Below are 24,538 nucleotides of genomic sequence, written 5' to 3' on the forward strand. Positions count from 1 at the left end.
CCTGTATTTTGGGTAGGATGCTGGCGGTTATTGTGGTAAGGTTCAGGCACACCCTGGAGGAAAGACAGCAAAGAATTAAGTGTTTCATTATAGTGAAGTATCTTTTAAGTGAGACCCAAAATGTTCTCATGGGAAAGGCGGCAAGGTTAGATGGAGAGGTTTGCGGTACCAGACGTTTGTGGCAGATATACTCATTGCCTTTGCACTGCCTTGATAAGGACTCGTGCACCGTCACTGCGGTAGGTGCTTGAGCCTCCCGCAAAAAAAAACCAAAAACACGAAAACAGCCCAAACACGTTAGGGTGCGAACCCCGCTTTCTTCGGGGAGCCGTGCCCGCGGCCTCGCTATTTCCCCCGCGCCGGCCGCTCCCGGGGCTTCGGGCCGGCCCAGCCCCCGCCGCAGCGGCCGCGCACGTGGCTCCCGGCGGCGGGGCGAGGACACAAAGCGGGCGGCGGGGCGGGGTGCGGAGGGTCCGCCGCCCCCCCCAGCGCCCCGGGCAGCCCGCCCGCGGGGGCCGGCGAGGGTGGTCGCTGCCCCGGCGCCGCCAGCGCCCCGCCGAGCCCGGCGCCGTGCGCGCCGCCGTGCCGGGGAGCCGTGCCCGGGAGCCGTGTCCCCGCAGGCCCCGCCCCGGCGGCGCTGGCGTAGGCGCTGACGCCGCGGCCCGCCCCGGCCGGCGGACAGGCCGGCTAGCGGCGGGCGAGGGGCGCCGTTAGCTGCCGGGCTCCCCCCGCGGCGGCCGCCCGCCCCGCTAGGCCATGCGGTAGCGGGCTGCGGCGGGCCCGCGCTCTCGGCGGCCATGGAGGAGCTCCCGGGAGGCCGGCGGCCCCGGCTGGTTTCCACGCTGGGGCTGGGGCAGCGCTCCTGGGAGGTCACCTTAGACGCGGAGCGGGGGTGGCTGGCCTGGCGGGACCCCCGCCCGCCGCGCCGCCGCGGCGGCGGTGAGTGGAGCGGCGGGCCGGGCTGTGGCGGGCGGGCGGCCGTTAGCGCACCTGCCGCGGCCTGGCGGGGGCCGGGGCCGCCTGAGGGGCTGCCTCCCCTCCGCGGCGGGGCAAGGGCGTTCGCGACGTCCCCGGCGGCGTGGGGCAGCGCCCAGGGCGGCTTCGGGCGCGGGCGCCGGCGGGGACGGCCTGCACCGGCCCTGCCTGCTGGAGCCGGGTCCCACGGCGGCGGCGTGCCGCGCCGGGTGCGCTCAGCCTTCGGCGCCGAGTGTTTCCTGTACTTGGGCGCCTTTTCGCCCTGCGAAGGGCGGGCGGCAGTGGGCGGCAGCCGGTGCCCGCAGCAGCAGCCGCCTCCGGGGTTCAGAGTCCGACGGTGAAAGAGGACGGGGCCGGGCCGGGCGGTGCGGGAGCGGGGCAGATGCAGCCGTGACAGGACTGTCACCGGCGGCCGGGCGGCCGTGCTGAAGGGCTCGGGCGATTAATCGGCTTGCGCGTTTCGAAACGAAGCGGAAAGCTGCTCGCCGTGAGCCGCAGATGCTGCGTGCCCCCGCAGCAAGGTCCCTGTCGGACGGGGAAGGCAGCTCCGGCGTCCGCTCGGGAGCGGGGCCGGTGACCGAGGGGGGAGCGCTGGCCGGGAGGGCGGGGGCGTCAGCCGGACCCCGCTGCTTCTCGGCGCTGTGAGCAGGGAGCAGCGCGTACTTTGTAATCCCGTATTTAAAACAATGGGAGCAGGACATGAGAGACTTGCAGAACTCTAAAAGCAACTTTTTTTAGTTACATGACCTAGTTGTGGCTAAAAAACTCTTTCATACTGAGCCAGTGTTTCAGGCGATTGTTATTTTTCAAGTAAATTGGGGTTTTGGTTTTTTTTTTTTTTTAAAGCTCTTTCTAAATGGCTTCATGGAAATTTCCAACGGAGATGTAACTTTTTCAAGTTACAGTTTTGGAAATATTTAATATAAGCCAATAGTTTGTAGTGGGGTAACAATGCTGTTGATAGTTCCCCTTTTGTGCAGTTAGAATAGTGCTGACCGACAAAACTGCAGCTGGGAGGTGTTACTGGTGAAAATACCTGACAAAATTTCAAGATAACTTCAGAAAAAGTCTGTATATGCAGTATCTCAAGCTTTCTACTACACTTTAGGTGGTATTTTATCAGTCTTTGGCCTTGGTTTTTTTATATAGTAATTATTCCCATTATTAATATAGCCCTATTAGCACGATACGCGAACATCTGAAAATGTGTGATGTCCTTCTTTTCACAGCAGCTGCCGTAGAGTGGAGAACTGCTGTCATCCCCATTTTAGAGGTTGGAGGAACTGAAACAAACTAATAATAGAAAGGTTGACTGGAAGTTTAGCTGAGGAAAGTTTGAATATAGATGTCTCCAGCCCCAGGCAAGTTCCCAAACTTAAACAGTTAAATAATTTTTCCCTTCTTACCATGTACCTTAAATATTCTCCTAATTTTATCATACTATCTTATTGGCCTAAGACCTTTTGAAAAAAGGTGAGGGGGAAAAGGAGGACAACTCAACAAGAATTGTAAGAATTTGATGTTGTAGTTTACATAACTGAGAACTGGTCATGTTTTAAGTACATCGCTTATTATTCATGATAACATAAAAATAGTTTGTTATCTTTCCCCTGCTATTGTATGGATACAATTTGATACGATCTAGTTTTTATCAGCACTACTGCTGAAAAAAGTATTTGAAAACTCCTGAACTTACCTCAAGAAATCTTGAGCTAAATGAGCTTAAGACTTTAAACACCAATTAGTTCTGTAATTCTGCCAAGCTTAATATATTGTTGTGAAAAATAAGCTACATGCTTTTAAAAATGAAATAAAATTAATCTAGAGAAATGTGGATCTTAAATTATAAACTTTCAAAACCTTTTGGTACAGTTGCTCTCAGTAGGTAAACTAGCTCCTGCTTTATAGAGAATTTTGTTGAATTGGGTAAAATCCTTCTAAAAATGCTTTTGCAAAATTAATAGTTGACTGATCTGTAGGACAGAGCAAGTTCAATGGGAACGCCGCCATTCTACTCTGTGATGGCTTCTTTTAGACCGTGCAAGTGACGCAAAATCACGCTAGATCTCTTACTAACACTCCAAAGTTTCCAACTGCTTACAGTTGTAAGTTGTTGTAAATTTTTTATAACTTTTTAAGTTGTAAATTTTTTTGCCTTACTCCTGGTAGGCCAAACTGGGTGTGAACCTGACCATCGAAGATTGTTCCAAAGTGGATGTCAGAATGAGGGAATGATGCAAGGAGGGCAGGATGGATAAAGTAGACTCTTTTTGAGGCAGTTTCTAAAGCAGTACTCAGTTAGAGATTCCGCAGGAGGCGAGTCTGGTTACTGAGTGTGGCTTCTGTCCTGTAGTATAGCTATTTACAAGTTTTTGAAAAATATGATGTGGACTCAGAACAGAAAAGCGAGGGTGGCAGAAGAAAAAGAAATGTCTAAGTATTCTGGAGGCATAGGTATAATTTATGTAGAGAGCAATACAATAAGTTATGTACCTGCTCTTTTTAACACCCCGATTAATTCATGCGTTTCCTGCACATCACAGTTTTATATTATTGCTGCCCTGTTGTCTTTAAGTTCTTCTAGGACCTGGGATGGCTCATTGTGTTCTCTGCAATTATTTTCAAAATATGAGCAGCATACATGACTATATAAACACACTTTATAATAGGGAAGGTGGTTAGTTAGAAACGTATAATTTCAGAGGAGTTGCTTCACCAAGATTGGTATCTTTCTACCATTTAGCCTTTGACTACGTGACTACTGTGCATTATGCCTATATACAGACTTAATTATGTAGTATAAAATTTGCTATATTTTTTGTTTTAATAGGTAGTTATTACAGTGAAACAGTTGTCTTTAAGCTGAAAAAACTCAGAGCTGCTTATTTTCTGAGTATTTGTTACTGTCTTGGATTTAGCTACATAAGTAAAAATGGTTGGTATATATTTTCCCAAGGTTTTCAGATTTTGGCAGGTAAGGAACTAGAGCCCTAGTTAGGTATATTGCAGAGGTGTTGAAATATCTGCCTCTCCCTGTTGCATCCAAATCGAGGAATGGATAGGAAACACCAAAGTGTTTGTGCTACTGTCCAGGAAAATATAGTTTTACAGAATATGGGGAAATTCTTGTGTTTTCTTATCTTTGTACAATGATATTAAAATACATGTATATTTTTGAACAGTGTTCTGTCAAAAGGCATTTTGTGAAGAAAGAAGTATTAATTTAGGATAATTATTTTTAATTCTATCTTTGAGAAGATACCAATAACAAAAAAAATGTTTGTTCAATTCATGGTATGTTTTTAAAACCTTAAATCCTAAATACTGTTTACTTTCCTTCTTACTGTTAGATCTTGTTTAACAGCCTCATACTTTCAAGTTTTGTCTTGAGTGTAATGAGGTCCCCGTTTCCTGTTCTTTGGTTGGACTTGTTTGAACTTAGAGGGAGAAGTTTCGTGTCAGATTTTTCATGTTTTCTCTGTTGCTTTTAGCTAGGCACCTTTTTTTTCCTAGGCATGCCTTCATCTTCAAATGTTCTGAGGAGTGTTATTTCTCAACCTTTTAACGTTTCTCCATGATATTTGCTTGTTAATGATAAATAGTGTATGCAAAGCTGGGCAGATAAGTCATTTTATTATTTCCTCATGTTGATGGCACAATCAGATTTTTCTCAAGTAACACATGATGAAATTTTGTGTACCAAATTGCGTAGCAGATTATATATTGCACGTATGTACTTACAGGTATTTTAGAAGTATTGGCTCAGACTGTATTGTGCCTGGTACTAAAACATTACAGATACAGAATGAGATCCTTTTGTCGTTTTCCTGTTTTTTTTATTTTTAAGTACAAGCATGAAGGGGATGATCAGACTAGATACTGAACTGTATGCCTTCGTGCCTTCACTTGTGTGCACTTTCTTTTAACCTTTCTATTTCTCTCTTCAGAATTCTCTCTCAGCATGTCTCTTTTCCAGCTTTCCCCCCACAACAACAACTTGAGGAAGCCTCAGTACTAGCATTCACAATACTGATGCCATTCTGATGTTGTGGATTCTAAAGAAAGCTCAGTTTCATAAACACAGTACTGAGACAGCAGAGGTGGGCCTGCTTGGAAATAAGGTCTGTCTGTCTGTCCAGCACCTGTAGTGTGTTGGCACATCCTTAGCAAGGTCATTTTTCATCGATTGTTTGCAGCTGGCAATGGGCACATATAGAAATCTGAACCATGTTTTTCTCTGGACAGTTCCACTGACTACATCGAACAGTACGATGTGGGGAATAATAGCTTTAGAAGGCATTGTTTCTTTGGAATGCATAATCTTCTGGAAGATACGTTATTCAAATATAGGTGCATACTATGTTAAACAATACATGTTTTCCAGCATACACCTTTTAGGTGTTTTTGGGGTTTTCTTCCCCTTAAGGTGTAGAAGTGCATCTTAACTCTTGCTTTACCATTTAAATATTCATAGTTGAGTTGAAAAGATTTCATTTGGAAACTAAAAAAATAATGGGAAAACATTCAGTAGTGTGATTTTAAATATGCAAATTGATCCAAGTTCAAATTGCTGTGATTTGATTCAAATTCAGATACGTTGATGTGAAGCAGCAATGGTGTGTCTGATCGTAGTAGGACCTGATCTATTTTATGTTAGTTTACAAAGTACTTGAAGAATTATGTTGGGGAAAAAAACCCCAAACCAATTTCACTGTACATGGCTGTATGTTGTGAGATCATGTCCTTCAGATGTTTCCCTGACTCTTCTACAGTTTTAAATTAAATCGTTTAGTCATGAGGTCTGTTTTCTTCTCCCTCCCATAGGATGTGAATTCTCTGTGATTCTGTTCTGTAACCCTATCCACCATCTTCTCTTATTTTGGTCTTTGTTAGACTACAGCTTTCTGTAGTGCATGGGCAATATAATGCAATATAATTTCCTATAGAAAACATTCTTGTTTTCTTGCTTTTAGGTGAAGGCAAAGCTTAAACTTAGGGCAAGATATCTTACCATTCATGAGCTCTGTAACAGTAACTTAATTTTCAAAGTGACTGAAAAAATACTTTTTCCTTAAATCTGCACCCCAGCTTTCTATTTTTTTATATTTTTAAGTCACAAGAGTATACTAATACTTTAAATAAATTGTGAATACCACTCTATAACTATGGGCGATGCTGTGATCAGTGACATTTTTATTCTTTTGCACATGTGTGTTGCTTTGAGCTAACATATTTCTGAGCGAGTGATCTGGCCTGTAGGATGCGTAGCTGGCAGTGACAAAAGAACAAATCTTGACTGTGTTTCTGAGTGAGTTTGTTTGTAAACTCAGGAAGTATTCTGTGGCAGCAGCAGACAGCAACAGCAATGATGCACCAAAAGGCCTTTCTTAACACAGAATAACACGCTTCACAACTGCCAGCTACTTTTTTTTTTTTTTTTGCAAAGAAAACCACTGTTATTGTGCTTACCTTGGGTACTTTCTCCCAGTTGCTTAATGTGGGCAAAAGTAGTATGCATCTAATGCAGTATTTTACTGATTGGTCAGTTTGCACTTCGAGAAAAGTTTCTGTTAAGACTGTAAGAGCGCTGTGACCCAGAATGAGTGATGACTGGCACAGCCAGCATGCTGGGAAGGCTGTCACCTGTACATTGGTGTTTTGTTTGGGTTTTTTAAAATTTCTTTTTCTTTCCATGCCCCTTCATCCAGCTGCTCTGGATGGATAACTCATTATTTTTAGTGTCATGTATGCTAGACGTTGAACAAGGTGAGACGTGAAAACATAGATGTGTAAAGATCTTTAAGCTTAAGAATTTGATACGTACTTCAGTATTTCTGAACTTGGAATTCAGTCTCTTGAGTTTAGATGTGTATGTTGAAAAAGTCATGGTATTTTGCCTGGAGTTTTGTCAAGGAACTGTTGTGTGCTACTTGGTTGAATATTGTATTGAGCCAAGTGAAATTCTTGGTTTGTTCAGTATGTTCTGAGCCTGTAGTTCAACTTTTTAAAGTAATGTTGATCTAGTAGTGCTGGTGTAAGTACCATCTTTTCTTTTCCTTTTTTTTTTTTTTTTTTTTTAATGTGGCAATAAGATTTGCCATATTTTGGGAGAAATTCATATAGGTGAAGACCTAGACCTTTATGAGTGAACACAGTTATGCTAAATCAGTGAAAGAAGTGGCTCCTGCTACTTGGTAATAGGTAAATGCTACAAAAGTAGGTGTGGGAAAGGGCTTTGATTAGTACATATGTGAACCTTGTCAACCTCTCAAAAGAGGCGGGATGACCTTCTGCTTATTTTTATGTGGTGGGTTTTGGTGATTAAATGGCAGATGAGGGCATTGTGTTTATAGGAGAAGGACTGTACTGCTTGTACTGAAGGTCTCTGATTGCTTCCCGCTGGAAACTTCTCCCTTCTGGGGAAAAGGAAGGGTGGGACTAAGTAGTTCATTTGCTTTCTGATTAAACAATATGCTGTATAACACTAAGTTGAATAGTGATAGTCATATTTGGGCTGATAAAAATTCTTGAACTCTATTCAAACACAAATGCCACTGCATTCAGATTTCTTTTTATAAGCTGTAGGGAGTGTTCTGAATAATATGTTTATATTTGAGACAGCTTTGTATCTTTCTGGCTCTCTGTAATTGCAGTATCAGGTAGCGTGTGGTTTTGACTGTCTTGAGTATACTCGTCAGGGCAGTGGAGTTGCTTGATGCTTGTACAGTACTGAGGGCCACAGCTGGCATAGCTGGGTATTCATAGAATAGAAACTTCTCAGACTTTCACCAAACCCAAGGATTTACAGAGGGAAGGTGAGATGGAAGGTGCGATCGCTCTGTTCTTTGCTTTGTTTTTTTTCTCTGCTCTCCCCCCCCACACCCCCGCCTTGCTTTTCAGGAATCTGTTTTTTCAGATATGTGACTCTTGGGGTTTAAGATTAAAAAAAATGCGCATACATAACTAAAACATTTACTTTGTGCTTTTTGCCACATCTGTGAAGAGATTTTCTGGAAAAGTAGAACTTCCAGTCATGCAATTGTCAGGGAGAACACATCTGAAGAGTTAGGAGAGCTTAGTAGAAGTGGTTTCAAGGTCTAGGGTTGTTAATATAAGCTGTGTAATATGTGCTAAAATATGTACTCCAAAGTAATGCTTTGAGTGATACAGATTTGGCAATGCTTTTCAATTTGTTTGCTGTTTGTACAGTTGGACAGCTTTATGTAATAGAAAAGTCCTAATAAAACAATGACTTTTGCTGCTGCTCCTAGCATATATGCTGATAAGGATCTAGTATGTAGAGCTGTTTCCCCCAGTGTTAATTAAAGCAGTGTCATTTAAATTTTGAGCTACTTGTACTTTGTCAGTTTTGTAGCATATCCTTGAGCAACAACAAAATTAGTTACCACTTAACTGCAATCTTTGTAAATGCAACAAGCTTTCTTTCATATTCTGGTGTGTGGATAGGCGGCATAGCCATTAGGAAAATTACAACTAAAAGAAGTTCTGGGTAAGAAAGGTTAAAGAACATGCTCCCTTTCCTTAATTTATTGTTCCATCTCTGGTCTGTATTTTTTTAGTGTTGGATAAATGGATAATCTTATTGAGATCTCATAGCAGATCTTTTTTCTGAATGTTGGGAAGACCAATGAACTGTTACTATCCAATATTAAATAGTTGATACAGTCTTACATGTATACAGATATAGATATCATACATATACAAGTAAAGTGTTTTTAGCGACTTCATGTCTGCTGTTGGATCTTTTTAAAGACATTCGGTGACTGCTGCATTTCCCCATCATGCCTTAAATATAGTAAATGCAATTACTATAAGCTGAAATTTGTTTTGTAAGTAGTTAAAACATGTGAATACAGCCAGATTCCTGAAAGACTTCGGAGGCTACATTTCTTTAGTATCAAGCTAAAAACCTGTAGGAAGATAAAAATCTCTAAAGGAATACAAATAAAGTCAAATACTAAAACACATGGTAAAGGAAAACAAAAATCATGTGTGTAGTCCACAACATGTCAATAGAAATCACAATAGGTGACAGCACTGTTAACTAAAGGAAAGAAATAGGACAGGGGAGAAGAAAAACTGAGCTTGTGGCAGATGAATTGTAGTCACCACTGTGATAAGTTCAGGAAAATTTTTTGCTTATTTTACATTCCTCACAGTCACCACCATGGTACTTCTGCAGAACAGTGAGGAAGATGAAATGTAAGATAAACCCCAGTAACAACAGTATTAATTTCTGTATTTTGTGTTTAATGTATCTTTATATCTCTCTCTTCTCCCCACCCCCATTTGAGAGAAATAAGTATATTATACTTGTTACTATATAAGAGATTGTAACAGTAGAATATTATGTAATTGCTTTGCAGGTGTGTATCTATACACAGAGCACTTGCTTATCCATGAATACAATGCATTTTCAGTTCCACTTTTTTTTTTCTAGATAAGGTAAAAGCAGAGGAAATTTTGAAATCAGTAATGAAAATGAGACAAAATCCCCAGTTTGATGGGAATTAAGACTGAGAAGATACTGAGGGACTGCAAGTGAAAAAAGAGTGAAGGTGGAGGGCATAGTTTCATAGTGTAAGAGCAAGAAGCCTTTAATTCTGAAAAACACTAGTTTTGAATTTGATACAAGGGAAATATATTTAACAGTACATATAACATCTAGGATTTTCTTCTTAGGAGATCCTGAAGTTTTAAAGCTTAGTGGGATTTAAAGTCTTAAGAATTCATATGAGTGCCCTTCTTTCACAAGCCAGCTGCTTACTTGAGAATAACAAATAGCCTCAGTAGTCTCTCTGTGCTAGATTTAGTTGCACATTCTTTGAAATAGCTTGGGCTATTCACTGTCAAATATCTGGGCTAGGTGTCATTGAAAGGGCAATTTCATTACTCTGAAATCCATGTTGCTGGATTTTGGCTTCATGCAAAAATGGTCTTATACTCAGAATACTTAATTTTCTGAGAAACCAGACATTTAAAATATTATTTAAGGTAGTTCATAGGTGATTATGGGTTATGTGCTTTGACTAGAGGATAAAGGAAATTCAAAATATTCAGCAAATTTTTACTTATGCTCTTGGTTGTGCTTATTGAACAGCTACCTTAATTGTATGTCTATATCATATTATGTGTAGAAATAATCATTCTGCTGCTGTTTTAAGATGTTAATGTGTAGGATCTTGTGTTCATACAGAAAACTATTTTGTACCAACCTCTGAGATCATTGCTGTAGAAGAAACTGAACTTAATGAGAAACAGCGTAATATTGGCAGATGGCAAAAAATGGCAAAGCCACATGCTTTCACAGGTAAGACAAATACAGTCTCAGGATGCTTGTGCTAATTATTTTGTTGGAGGTACTTTAGGGCATACTCAAAACGAATCTTCAGATTCCTTTTAACATTTTAATTATGCATTTAAAAAACCCCAAAACATCCTCACCCTGCCAAAAAAAAAAAACCACAACCCAAACCAAAACAACTCGGAAACAAAGGAACGAACAAAACTTAGCAAAAATCTGCCAGTTCACATTTAAAGATTCTTATTTTGGAAAATAAACCCCTTCCTTTAAGAACACATGCTGTGTTTAGTTATTTAATGAGGGCCTAACAAATGTCTTATGTTTCTGCAGCAAGACACTTGCTTTCTACTACGTGATAAGAAAGTCAAGGGAGAGGCTAGAAAAATGAGTCTTAAACGTTTGAGAGTTTAAAAAATTATCCCTAACCATCAGAATGTGTGCCTGTAAAGGTTCTTTGCATTATTGACTGCATTCTTAAAACAAAGTGCCAGAAATAAATTTCTGTTTGTTTTTGGGAAGAGTGGTGACTTCTGTGCCGCAAAGCTGGGGCAAATGCGATTGCTCCCATGCCAAAATTCTGCGTTGTGGAGTACTTTCCTCACATGTAGTCCTTCAGTAACAATGATTAGTGATATTGTAGGTGGAAAGGTAAGAGTGCTTCTTGTCTCACCAGCCTTGTCCTTAATGCACAAAAACCCTCAACCTCTTTTCTGAAATTTCAGCTTTATGAAATTGAATTCACCCTTGTTGGTTACATGGGAGCTGATGTGAGGGTTTGGTTTATCCTCTTAAGCTTATGGCATTTTATCTTATGTAGACATTGCAGACTTTCAATATGGATGAAATTATATATCAGCTCAGTGAACTTCTATGTAAGTACGTCTATAATCAGTTTGTGGAAAATGGATTCTATTTATTTTAAAAAGAAGCTTATGTTTGGGTATCTGCTGTAAGGTAAAGACCTAGAGCAAGTGTTTTCATTTTGACTTTCAACAAATGTCCTGTTCATATTCTCTGAATGGCTCTGTTTTTTGCAGAAATGTGTAGTGGGGGTGAAATACCACTTTTTTTTCCAAGGGTAGATATTTTGAAGATCTCTCTGAAATGCATTTGCTATTTCACAGGACTGTGTCATTGTGCCTTTTTATTTTTTTTTTTTTTAATTTAAATAGTGTATTACGTGAAGAAAGACCGCAATCACCGCTGGCGGTGTGGTGACGTGACGTTTTCATGTGTTGATGAGTACTTGTATGATCAGTGGATGCAGGCGCTCAAACAATTACTTGAAATGCAGAGTAAGTCTGACTAAGCTACAAACATTTGCAGCATCATTTTACAGGCTTGTATACCAATTAATGCTGGTTTGATATATCTGCTTTTTTTAACTCTTCAGAGGAGCTTACATTCAAAAGTTGAGGGAGCTGAAAGCTGAAGTGTCTCTTCTTCACTAATTCTGTATCTCACATATTTGACAAGTTGTACCAAGTGTTTTACTGTATAATCAGTCAGGACTACAGGTGTCATAATTTTGCCCAGATGTAAATTATTTTCACAAAATATGAACACATTAGAAGCTTAGAAGAAGCTTTAAATGACTGTAGCTTGGGAGAAAGAAAAGAGCACATGTAAGCTCAGAGATATGAGGTACTTGGAGATCTGAGGACAAGGACTGCAGTGATCATAGGATTTGTGTGTGGCTTTTTGTGTGTCTGTCTCGCCTTTCCAGTCTCTTTCATCAGCAACATGCCTTCTGTAGTAAGAGTTCCATTAATTGTTTCTAGGACTCTTGTACATCTATTTCTTGGAAGACTAAAAGCAGTTCTGCAGGAGTTATTCCTGAAAGAGATACCTTGACAGATGTCAGGGAGCGGCAGGAACAGAGCAACTCCATGGCAGAAGGGAGGTCAAGGATGACCATATCACAGGCAGTGTCCCCACCAACCAGGGTAAAGTCCCGCTGTATTTGAGGGGTGGGCAGAGTAGGGATGGGGTTAGCAGCAGGTTTGATTTACAGCTCAGATGAGCTCATCGGGTCTATCCAGGGAGGCCAGACAGGAGCAGCAGGAGATGGAGATGGAGGCAGGACTGGACATAAATTACCTATAGCATAGGTCTGAGGTCCATCTGAGACACCAAGCCAGAGAAGGGATTGGATACAAGTATACCTATGATGTGACTCAAACAAATACTTAAGACTCACAGAATAAAAATGGCTATTTAACAAAAAATATTCTGAACAGGTATTGGAAGCATACATCTCACACATACAAAACAAAAACGTTATTTACACAAGGTATGTGGCTTCCAGTAAAATATTTTGAAAAATGAGGTTTGTGCACATTCAGCACGCCTGTGAGAGGTGTGACCTGGGCGGTTATCTTGATTTGAGTGCAGGTGTTCATTCTATTGGTAACAATTTCAGAAAAGGTGTCAGACGTTCTTAGAGAGGGTGAATGGTGCTTTGGGTGAGTGGCAGCTTGAAACCATTCAAAAGGTGTAGCCTGGGTGCATTTATTATGCAAGTGTGCTGATTTAATAACTGTTTATTCTTTCATTTTGCCATCTGAGGAAGTACAAATCTTGTAACAGATCTCTCTGTTCTATACAAAAAAGGAAAGGTCTCCAGGTGCAGCAAGAAGTACTGTTTTGTGTATCTGTTAGTACAGAGGTGTAACAATTGTTTCATTGCTACCACCAATGTAAATCCATAACTATTTGAACAAACTTGAGATAGTGATATCAAAGGTATTTTCTGCGGGGAAGGAGTTATGCTATAGGACAAGCGCTTGTGCAGATATAGTTCTGTGAGGTATTCTTACTGTATCTTTATCACAAAAAGGAAATACATTTTAACTATGTTACCAAAGCAAGAACATTGTTTAAATAAATTAATGTAAAAGTATTTCTATATGTGCTTTCACTCATAAGTGCCTTTCCTATTGCTGCCCTTGGTTTGTCTTTTGTCGTTTATGCCTGTGATACTAATGCAATTTAGTGGGAAGGTACTGCAAGAATAGTACGCTCAAGAATGAGACATGGGGTCTGATGAAATGATTCTGAATTTCATCTGCTATCTTATTACCAATTTGTTCAATACTGCCAGTATCCTCAGTATAATAAAGAGGACAGATGAAAACAGGGTTTTATAGCTCTTTCAGAAAGAGTTATAAAAGGCTTACATGCTGTGTTCTCTTTGATGTTTACATGTTTGGTTTTGTATAGCTTGTTGAATTTTTGTTTTGTGTAAAAAAAGTAGTAAACAAGAAATTTTTCTTTACTGCAGGGTCTAGACCAAAGCACTTGCTTGTGTATATTAATCCTTATGGAGGAAAACGACAAGGGAAGAGGATTTATGAGCAGAAAGTTGCTCCGCTCTTTAGTCTGGCTTCTATCTCCACTGATGTTGTTAGTGAGTAATGAACATTTTCCTTTCTTAATAAATGTAATATGAGCTCTTTAAAACATATCTGAGTATCTTAAAGTTTTTTCTGTTAGTTTCATTTTCTCAGTAAGAAAAGGTATGTAAGTGGTAGAGAAGGAGTGTTTTCTAATTAAAGCATAGGTGGCCATAAAATGGCAACCTTATATCAATTTTCTGCTTACTAAACTAAAACGTCTGGTACTTCTGAGCTATTTGAGCTCTTCATTTATAAGATACTGCCTTTTTTATTTCTTTCAGTTTTACTGTTAAAACCAGTTGTTCATTTGCACAGTTTTTTAGTGAAATATTTTTCCGTATGTACTGCAGTGCATGTTTCTTTCAATTCTTTCCTTGGCATAAAACTTTTTTGAAACACATTTTATGGGCAGGCTGTTTATGGTCACATTGTTAATAGAATTGTGGTTATTAATCAATTAATAACACTTTTATAATCATATTTATATACAATTTTCTAATAATATTTTTATAATAGTAATTTTTAATGTGTTTATTCATAGTAACTGAATATGCTAACCATGCTAAGGACAATTTATTTGAAGTTAATATTAATAAATATGATGGGTAAGTAACTTCATTTGCCTTTTTAAAATTCTTTCTCTAGCTAATATATTCTGTAATTTGTCTGTTCTTGTCTCTAACTTGAGTAGCCTTCATTGCTGATATGTTTATTGCCACATCTGAAAGTTCTGGGGCATATTCCTTTGCATAGGAGATCCTATTTAGGAGTATCAAATTAAAACTAAACTGTTTCAGTAAACCAGTTCAACACACGATACGTTCAAGTGTAGTATAACAATATTTGCATGAGATCTGTGTTGAAAAGGTGAATGTAAGATTAATTCTGCTCGTCCAGATGTTGAGCATTCTATAATGGCTCGAAAGCTACCCTGAAGTGTTTTGTGGTATAGGTGTTCTTGACACATACATCAGTCCAGAACACTGCAACAGTGGCATTCAGGCTGTGTGTAAAACCCATGAACTGTTTAGAAATGTTTGAGAGGTCCTCTTGCTACAGGACTGTTCAAATAATGGCTACATCATTTGGCTTTATTTGTGTTTGTTCTGTTGTGGAATTGCTATTTTAAAAGAAGACCTAACTGAATGGTGAAATTGCATTCAATTATTAAATCTGCTGTAGAAGCAGAATATTTTAATAAATAAGTTAGTCATTCCAGTTTCCAGTTCATGACATGAGACAAGTTACATGACTCAAAATCATGAAAATGTATGTGGTACCGATGCAGATAAACTCTCATAGCTATAGTATTTTAAAATAGTATGTTGTTGTGCTTGTTGCCATTTAAACTGGTAAGCTGCAAAAATAAAACACTTTCTGTCTTTTCAGAGTACTTTTGCTAGGCGAGCAGATCTGTATGCATTGTGTAAGTCAAGTGAGGCCATGACGTTGACAAATCGTGGTAGTAAGAACCTACATTCACAGGCTGAGCTCCTAGACTTCACCTGTCTTAAAATGAGTTGAATTTAAATAAGCAGTTTTGACTATTCTGGGATTTTTCTTAATAATGCAGAAATGCAAGGAAGGGAAACTTGAGATCCTAGAAAAACCTAGTTAGTCAAATCAAATGAAAAGGAAAAATCTGAAGTGATTTGAAATAGATAGTACTGGTAGTTGATGAAATCCCAGTACAGAGCAGAAAAGGAAAGCAAGTGAGCCCATGTCCACTCCTACCAAACTGTTTTTTACAACAAGAGGCAGTGACCAGTTGTAGTTGTACTTGAAGTGTTTTGGCAGATTCAAAGTCTTTTATTGCAGGTTTTTTTTTTTTATTATTTTTATTTTGGTTTGGTGGGGTTTTTTCGGTTTTCTCTCTAACATGACTGAGCTAAAAATTTGGCCAGAGTGCTGCATCTTTTTAGAATCTCATGATTCTTCTATTCCCATTCTGGGCCTGAAGGGCGGTTATCTTGGGAACTACAACCTATCTTTCCAAGCCTGATTTTTGTCCATCATGTACAGGTCTGTTTCTGTTGTGAACAGTGATGTTAGTATCAATATAAGAGCTCCTTCCTACTTTTTAAATAAAAGATCACGTGGTTATAGGGAAAGAAGATTTTTAAAATGGTTGAACCGCATGCATGTATGTATTTCTTAAAGACTGACTTTTCTCATGTACAGGAAAAGCTTCTTTGGATTCCTACATCAAATTGTTGTTCACCGGTTCTCTTAGACTGGTTCTAATGAGTGGCTTTCCCTTCGTTCAGTGATGGGTTTCTTCATTTAATCTCCAGATTCCCTATTTGGCAAAGCTATACCTGTAATTTTGGAACTACATGCAGGATTTTTAATAACTGCTTTGCTGCTTTCCAAGTGTATTTACTTGAGACAGCTTATTTAAACTTCTTACGCATGTTTCCTGTTCTTGCTGTTTTCCCTTATAAGAATTTCTGATGGTGGGTTTTCTAATGTAACAGCTCAGTGGTAGAACAGCTTCCCTATAAAGACAGTTAGAATATAACAGGTTTTTGTACGTCATTGTGCAGAACAACTAGAGCATGCTGTAACATTGTGCAGGTAATGACCGTGTTCAGAATAAGTCTGACATGTATGAATAGCTCTGCTTCCTTATCCATATGCCTGTTGCACAAGCCTTTGTAAAACTGTTTCAGGTTGTTTTCCTAGTTCTTGAGTTAGTTCACAGTATGGCTGAGATTAGAAGGGACCGTAGTTCTTTTAAAACTCATTTGTCTTGTGGACTTGCTTCTCCTGAAGTCCTTTAGCGTATGTAGTTAACTGCTGTCATCTGTCTGAAAAGTGAAATGCTTGTCCATTAGAAAAATAAACCCAAAATGTAAGAATCACTCTAAGGTGATCTCTTACAAGTAGCTCTTCACTAGGGGCCTTCACACATGTGACTTGCACATTGTTGATCTGATGTGTCCAATGAATTTGGTCATGCTGATATTGTGTATGTAAAGTTCTTTATCTGTCAGTAGTTACTTTTGATTTGTATAGACGTTCATATCATTGTCATCTCTGAGCCTGGACATATTATTTGTTATAAATAGAATACTACTGAGACAACATTGACCTTGAACTGATATGGAAATTTTTGTCCACTTAACCACTTTCTTAGAGTCTGCAGAGAAAGATGAGGCACACTAAAGTTGAGGAATAACGTAGTTAAGCTATGAGAAGAAAAATTAATTATAAAAATTAAAAACAAACATCCTTTTCATCCTTCTCTCCCAGTTTCTTAGGTCTTGACTTAGAGTTGGACAGTGTGTACTTTTAAGACTGTCCTCTCCATTCATGAAAAAATGACTGGGTTTTTTCAAGCTTTCCTTCTGCTGAAAATACAATAATAAGTGCATTTTAATCATCAATACTTAAAAATTAAATAAACTAACTTTTCCTATGAAAAAAAGTGCTCATTCTGCAATATCTGTTGCTCGGTATGTGGAAGAGTAAGTATTAGTTTATGCATTAGCAATGATTGCTATAGATAACAGTAAACATTCCTAAACATGCATGCTGGGGACTACATACATAACTTTGGATTTGTCATGTGTTTCTTTAAAGTGTATTTCAATTAGTGTTTCAGTTAAAGAATGTTTATGCTTTTAGAGTTCAGGGTGTGCATTTGATTATTGCGCATGAAATGTATACTGCTGTAAAATAGTCTTTTACTTCCTAGTATTTGCTTGGCTGTGGACTCTCTGCTGAGCTTTAACATATTGAGGATCTGTGTAGCTGCTGCACCAGCTCTGACCTGAATTAAATTTGCAAAACAAAGTTTTGCATCTGGTAACATTTAGAACTCTGTGTTTTATTATGAATGGTTATGTAGAGATACATGACTTCTGTCTGTTTGATGGGCTTTCAGCATGTTCAGAAGAGCATGCAAGCATGCACTTTTCTGTTTTTTGACTTTCATATAATGTATATACCTATTAAATTAATAGTGTAAAATATGATTCTGCCTGAAGTCATGAATATTAACTTAATTTTCCCTTTTTAGTAAAGGTACCCTATTTCCATTTTATTTACTTAGAAAGCTGTATGTACAGTCCTGTTCAGTGTTTTCCTTGTATAGTGAATTTCCACTGATACTTGTCTGTCTGCGCACAGCAATAGAGGATAAAGATATTTTTATTTTTTTTAGGTTTCATTCCAACTTTTTTTTTTCTAACATGACAGACGTGTCTAGGTGCATTTGCAGTTGTGTAGCTTGATTTTTTTTTTTTTTCTGCTTTTTGTTAATGGCCAAGTTGACTGTGGGCTACTATATCCTGTAAAGATGGAGAAGGAGAATAGAACAACTATTTTTGATGTGTCCAGTGCATGCCCTAAGTAGAACACTTGCCGTGTTGTTTATTGACTGTTAGTGTGCATTCTAATTTGTGTTTCCTGGCAGTGTTGTTTGTGTTGGTGGGGACGGCATGTTCAGTGAAGTGATGCATGGTCTCATTGGAAGAATGCAGAAGGACTCTGGCATAGACCAAAATAATCCCAAAGCACCATTAGTCCAGTGCAATATAAGGATTGGCATAATTCCTGCTGGTAAGAAAGGGTTAACTTTCAGTTTACTTTATCCATTTATTCTTGAAATTTCTTTGCAGTCAGAACTTACTGAACATAGGCTGAAGTGTAAGATATGAGCAATGATATTGCATAAAGACACCTAGCTAAAGCTGTTTATATCCTGGTATAATCATTGATCACATGCAACTTTATTTGGGAAGGATACTTTGTAAAGGAAATCAAATCTTAATGTTCAACTTTAGAATTTAATTACTACTTTCTTTTTTTTTTTGGTGGCTTATTGTGTGGTAATACAATATAAGATGTTGAAAATAATACCTTTGTCCATCTGAACACATTAATTTATGAAATTTACTGAACAGAGACTGACTTAAATATTTTTCCAGTTCCAAATGCTCAACAAATGTAGTTAGAATTGTAATGAGAACCTCCCACTGGTCTGGCAAACTCCAAACAAATGCTAAGATTTCTCCTTTTCCACTCCCTCCACCTTCCCTTTAGTTGTCATCACAGAAAGCATGAATCAACTACAGCTGAGGAACAGTCCTCGGGTTCCAGGCCAAGTTGCAGGGTTTGCCCCTTTTTAGAGGTGCTGTACCTTCACAGTTCTCACTTTTTCAGGCAGTCCTGACTACTGTCTTTGAGAGACAGTAGTCTTTGTCTACTTTGAGAGACATTTGAGAAAACTCATTCTTGGAATTCAGATCTTTGGTGATAACATAGTTTTTTGTTGGCTATAGGTACTCTTTGGATCAATCTCGCTGTTAGAGTCTAGTGTCCTGGGTTTTACCTCACCCTGCCCAGTTGGTCCCCAAGGTTCCTTCAAAAGTGGACTTACAAGATGACCCTCTCTTCCAGGACTGGCTTCAGTGTTACAACTCTTTTTAATAGCATCTGCAATTTTAAGGACTCTGTGGAAAGACAAATGGACAATTTGGTGTCTTTTCTATGCTGTTCGCTTTTTCTTGTCAGATGCTTGAGCTCTGAATTAAAGAACTGGGATATGAAATAAACATTATGAGCTTCTGAGTAGAACTAAAACACAGATGTTATGAGAAGATTTAGCACAGGTTGTAAAAATACACCAATGTAAATAGTGTATTTGTACCCTCAGGCTTTAGGTGACTAATTTTATATTCCTTATATCTTTGTTAAGAAAGTATTCAAACCCAAATGGTCTGAATTGTTGCTTGGAAGAAGCTTGGCTCTTTCTGCTTGCAGTACTATAAGGGTTAGATATGTAAAAGTTGCAGTGTGAATACCCCCTTACAGATTTTCCTTCTCCTTGTTAGTTAGCACATTAAGGGTTCTGTATAACAATTACGATATTCAAGTATATTCTAATTTTATTTGTTAAAGCTTTGTATTAAAATCAGTTTGTATAGTACATTTAACAAGAATGGAGTTTGAAGTGTTCCACCCTTTGCTTCCTTTATTTGGGCAAATTTCTTGAACTAAAGGTTTTTGCTTATATGGCTGGTTTCAGGAGATTTTGCCTACTGGTGATACTAATGACAATAGAACGTAGAATAGAAAAACCAGAATCTCTTCAGAACTATTTCTTTGTCCTTAGGAAATTAACTATAAGCATGTTAATATTGAAAGATTAACCTTGCTTTTTCAACAATTTCTTAATGCATTTTTTCCAATTGCAACCCGAAAGTATGATCTTCACCGATATTTTCATATTGCTAACATGTATCAAGTCACTTTCTTCTCTTAAATACTGCAGTGTTTTGTTTGTTTTGTTTTGTCCATTGTAGCTGTTTGCTATTTGTATGTATACTGCATGCTCTATTCCTTGAACTAACTTGAGGTACAGCCTTGTAATCAGTACTATGATTCAAATATTTTCTCCAAGTTATTACTCAGATCCCTCAAAAATTATTTGTAATGGTGTATAAGGAAGCTGGCCTTTCAAAATTCTATTGATTTAGGTTTTGGAAGTACAGAGTATAATACATATCTTGGTCTGTTGTATATTGTACAATATTTAAAACAATCCATTACTAAAAATATGGACAAGTGCTTATTTACTGGAAAAGGGGGTCAAATCACTGAGCAAATCGTAACCCTTTCTTAACAGATCTAGCCATCACAGGGACCTTAAATTGTGTATGAATTAGACAAACCCACGCACTGCAAGATGGTCAGGAAGGCAGCAAGAGGGTGGGTTTTTTTTCCAGCCCTTGGTGAAGCTTTGTTCATCTTTGCTTGATGTAATGGAGCTCTGACCGTGACCTCAACAGATCCTCTAGTTCCAAAACTAGTGTAAGAAGTCTGTTCCAAAATAAGTAAGATACTTAAAAAGACTTTCTCTTTTTTTAAATGACAGTCCTAGAATACAGCAACTCAAGAGGAATAATGAAATATAAATCATGCATCTAGAAGAACATCCATGGTGCTCTCCTTAGTTCTTTATAACCAACCTTTTTCTCAACATCCTAAGAACTCACAGATATCAAAACCAAACACTACCCAGAGTTTAGAGGTTAAGTTCTAAAGCTCTGTGTTTTCTGGTACATGGAGACAGTGTACTCTGTTAGGACAAGAGCTTGTGCTAGGGCAACGCTGAATCAGTGTTTTTCCCTTTTTTATCATTTAGTTCCTAATGTCAAGCTGTGATAACAGAAACATGGCAGGTTGTGGTTTGTGGTTGTGACTAAACAGTGCCTGTATTCAAACTAATGCTCAGTTCAGCACACTTAATCTTTGCTTAGAAACAGTCAATTTAATTGTACAAAGGTTTGAAATAACAAATGAAACAGATTTAATGCTAAAACACTCTCATCTATGTGGCCATGTTTGAGTAATTTAGCTTTATCTCATAGGCAGAATCCCATTATGCAGGCTGGTTTTTGTAATGTTTGATGCTACTTGCAAATCTTTTTGCAGAAAGCCCCTTCTTGGCTCGTCTGGTTTTTTTGATCAGATGTGTCTCTTTCCAGGTAGTCTCCTTTCTTAGTGTGTCTTCTGGTTAAAAAATATCACTTATTCTTATGCTTTATGGTACATTTTTATGAAATAACTTGGGTTTTTATTCACATGAATAAAAGCTAAAGGCTTTACTCAAGTGGCAGTTGTAACTTCTGAATTTCTCTTAATTGCAGCCATTCTTCAAATCCGGCAGTGTAAATTGACTGATTGCTGTTGTAAACACATTTGCTTTTAAGAGTGCTTGGAGGTTGTAGCAACCTGACAAAGTTTTGCACTGCAATGTGGTAACTACAAGTCTGCACACCTACGAAAACTTCTGTTTAATTATTACTTCTAGTGCCATCTAGCCTTAAAAAGTGTGTTCAGCCACGGTTTCTCGCTGTATTCAGAGTGGTATTATGCTGCTATAGAACTTAAGAACAGAGAAACATTTCTCTTACGACATGTGGCACTGAGGTTTCATCCACATGTTTTAGTGTTAAAATACTCCCTCCAGAGTAAGTCAGAGTAATTAGTTCTTCTTCCTAAACCTGGTGTAGAACAGGAGGATAAAGCTGTCAACTGCGGTTGGAGGACTCTTTAGTAAAAGACAATGGATTAGATTAAATACTCTTGTGATCTCAGCAGGTAGAGAAAAAAAAATCCTACATCACTCTGTGCTGTGGTGTGTTAACAATACATTCATTTTTCCAAAACACAAGTCTGCCAACCTAACCGGGGGATAGGGTAGAAATCTTCCAAGTACTAGGGAAGACAGGGTAAAGTGTAGATACAAAGTGTTAGTTGCTACAGTGATTTAAGTTTCTAGTGTATCCAGATCCCTCTCATTTTTGTTGTAGCCAAGGTATGCACTCTGTGATATCTAGGATTGAAGCATGCAGTATGATTATAATCAGCTCGTTGATGTGTAGCTGTAGAAGAATGCTGAAGACAGTACAGGCTTCCTGTGTGCAGGTAGTATAGAAAAATGTGGGAGGATTCGTTCACAAACAGATGCAAGTAGAATCATAAGGCATGACTGGACTCTCATACTACTGTCATCTAGGTTGTAAAATTTCTTTTTGAAAAGGTATTAAAGCATAGCATAAAAAGCTACCTAATTCTTTTTTTTTTTTTTTTTAAGTGACTCGAAGTGATGTGTCCACAGCCTTCTCTGTTACAATATTAGTAATATTTAATGATATTTGCAGTTTAGTATGCATCTCATTTCAAGGTTCGGTATGTCCTGTTTGAAATCTGAAGTGCAATGTTTTGTGTTCCTCCTTCAGCATTTTGAATCTGTTGTGCTTCTAGAAATTACAGTCTTAGAGCTAAATACTGCATTTAACATGGTGGGGGCTTCTCTGTGATGTTAATTTCATCTCTTAAATTTACCATTATTGTATTAATCCTTTTTTGTTGTACTGTGGTACTGAACTTCTGCTGAAGTGATTATGTACCAAAAAACCAAAGTCCTGCTGAACTGTTCCATTTTAAGCCAGTCTGTCATTCTGCGGATGTTAAACTTGATCTCTTGGTTTCTGGATGCAGAAAGGAAGTTGTATAAAACCTTGAGTAAGAACGTGACTGTATGCCCAGGCCATTAATTTCTCTTTGTAACAATAGCTTCTCCCCTTGCTTTTAAATGCATCAAATCAGACTGTTGCCCTTTAAAATCCCCAAAGAAAATCTGGCAGAGTATGTATATAATTTTTCTGTTGGTTTAACCAGAACAAACAAGATCCACCACCTAACATGAGTCAAGAGTCATGCTCTGTGAAAACTTCTTGGCCAAATTAAGTGCTCTGGAAATCCTAAACTATTAATCAAGGGATATTAGTCAAGCTATATTCTAATCCTGCTTTCTGTATCAGATTTGTACTGATGAAATAACCCAGACTTTGGTGGGGTGTGGTATGCATCTATTCAGCGTGCTGTTTCAGCGGTAATAGATTCTAAATCTATTCACGAGCCACCTAGAGGTCTAGAATTCTTGTTTGGTTATGAAGTATTCAAAGAGATTCAAATCCTTAGTCGTCATGAATATTTTTGTGACCTTTAAACTAGTACCATTAGGTTCATGCATGGTGTGGTGTTACGACTATGTATATTGTCTTGGTATGTAAGTAAGGAATGATAGTGGTTTTGTTGCTCCGTACTACTGGCTCTGATAGGAAAAAAACCAAACCCAGTGATATTTTACTGTTTGTAGTTGGTACTCCACTGGCATTTCTCAGAAGGAGGGAGGATTGGACAGTTGATAAACACTGGTGTCTTTGCCAGTCTCCCATTTTAGAATCTCAGAATTAATTTCAGACTTCAGATTTCAGATCTCCCTTGCTACTTAATGAATAGAAATGAAAATAAGTTCTGTAGAATTACCCAACAGATAAGTTTGAGTATAGGGAGGTAAGTCTCCAGTGTTAGACTGTAGCTTGTATCAATTCCCCTCTTCTCCTCCCACCTATAGTGTAAGACTGCTTGGGAGCTCTGTTTACATCAAGACAAACATAGCTAAGGTAATTCTAGCAGCCAAATGCAAACAGATCCTGAAGAAATGAGAACGGTTGGATGAAATGCTAGGCTTGTACATTTAGCAGTAAAAGCTCACATCAGATATTTTAGTGGCGCTTTTTTTTTTGGTGCTTGGTTTTCTTTTCAAAAGTAGTAATTTTCTTTTTTGCTTAGCTGAGTATAGGAGGCAAAATGAAACTGAAAAAATTTGGCAGTAAAACATACCTTTAGTATCTGAACTTTACTTAATATTTTCTGCTGTAAAACTCCAAATGTGGCATGATAATGTCGTCTACCTTGCCTGTTACGATACTGAAACTGGAGTCCTGTTTCCTGTGCAATGGCATATCCTTGTGATGGTACACTTGCACCATCTTGAACCTCAGCCTTTAGAGACAGATCTCTTTAGTCACACTGTTTCTTTTGTTCTGCAGTTTGTTATATTTCTAGTCTCTTCAGTCAGCTCCTAGAGCTGCTTCTTACTCACTGTGGCAGGGTTCTGCACAGCGTTTACTTGATAGAAGATCCTCTTATGCCCTTCACTGGTAGGGAAAGTGGTGTCCATTTCCTGGGAAGTGAGTTGGATGAGAAAGGACTTGCTTTGCTCTTATTCATAATTGTATATGACCTTACTGTTTTCAAAGTGATAAAGAGCCAAAAGTGCATTTTAAACATTGATTGCTCACTCTTCCATTTTTAATTTTCTATTTCAATTCAATTAGGCCTCAGAAATTAAATGCATTAGATACAGTGTATCTGAGCTTCTCTATATCAGTAGCAAATCTGAGAATGTATATGTGGACAAAATAAGTTTTTGTTTTCAGATATCCAGACTTGATTTTAAAGGAATTTAATTTCAGGG

General features: G+C 38.7%; 1 protein-coding gene across 5 annotated transcripts in view; it reads left to right on the forward strand.

The window, feature by feature from the left end:
- The first annotated feature begins 647 nt into the window (after positions 1–647).
- The window catches only part of CERK (ceramide kinase), a 39,525-nt gene continuing 15,634 nt past the window's right edge, over positions 648–24,538 (forward strand). The window contains exons 1-7 of one of the 5 annotated variants that reach the window (XM_055712201.1): positions 809–939; positions 2,205–2,336; positions 10,193–10,306; positions 11,473–11,595; positions 13,584–13,709; positions 14,240–14,303; positions 18,119–18,264. In XM_055712201.1, coding sequence (XP_055568176.1) covers positions 2,321–2,336; positions 10,193–10,306; positions 11,473–11,595; positions 13,584–13,709; positions 14,240–14,303; positions 18,119–18,264 — 589 coding nt within the window. In that variant the 5' untranslated portion in view covers positions 809–939; positions 2,205–2,320. Of the gene's footprint in view, positions 940–2,204; positions 2,337–4,306; positions 5,076–7,780; positions 7,803–10,192; positions 10,307–11,472; positions 11,596–13,583; positions 13,710–14,239; positions 14,304–18,118; positions 18,265–24,538 lie in introns of those variants that run through there. The other 4 variants (XM_055712200.1, XM_055712199.1, XM_055712203.1 and 1 more) reach the window with 4 other exon arrangements.

The sequence above is a fragment of the Falco cherrug genome, chromosome 5, assembly GCF_023634085.1.
Source record: "Falco cherrug isolate bFalChe1 chromosome 5, bFalChe1.pri, whole genome shotgun sequence".
In the NCBI taxonomy this organism is placed as follows: domain Eukaryota; kingdom Metazoa; phylum Chordata; class Aves; order Falconiformes; family Falconidae; genus Falco; species Falco cherrug.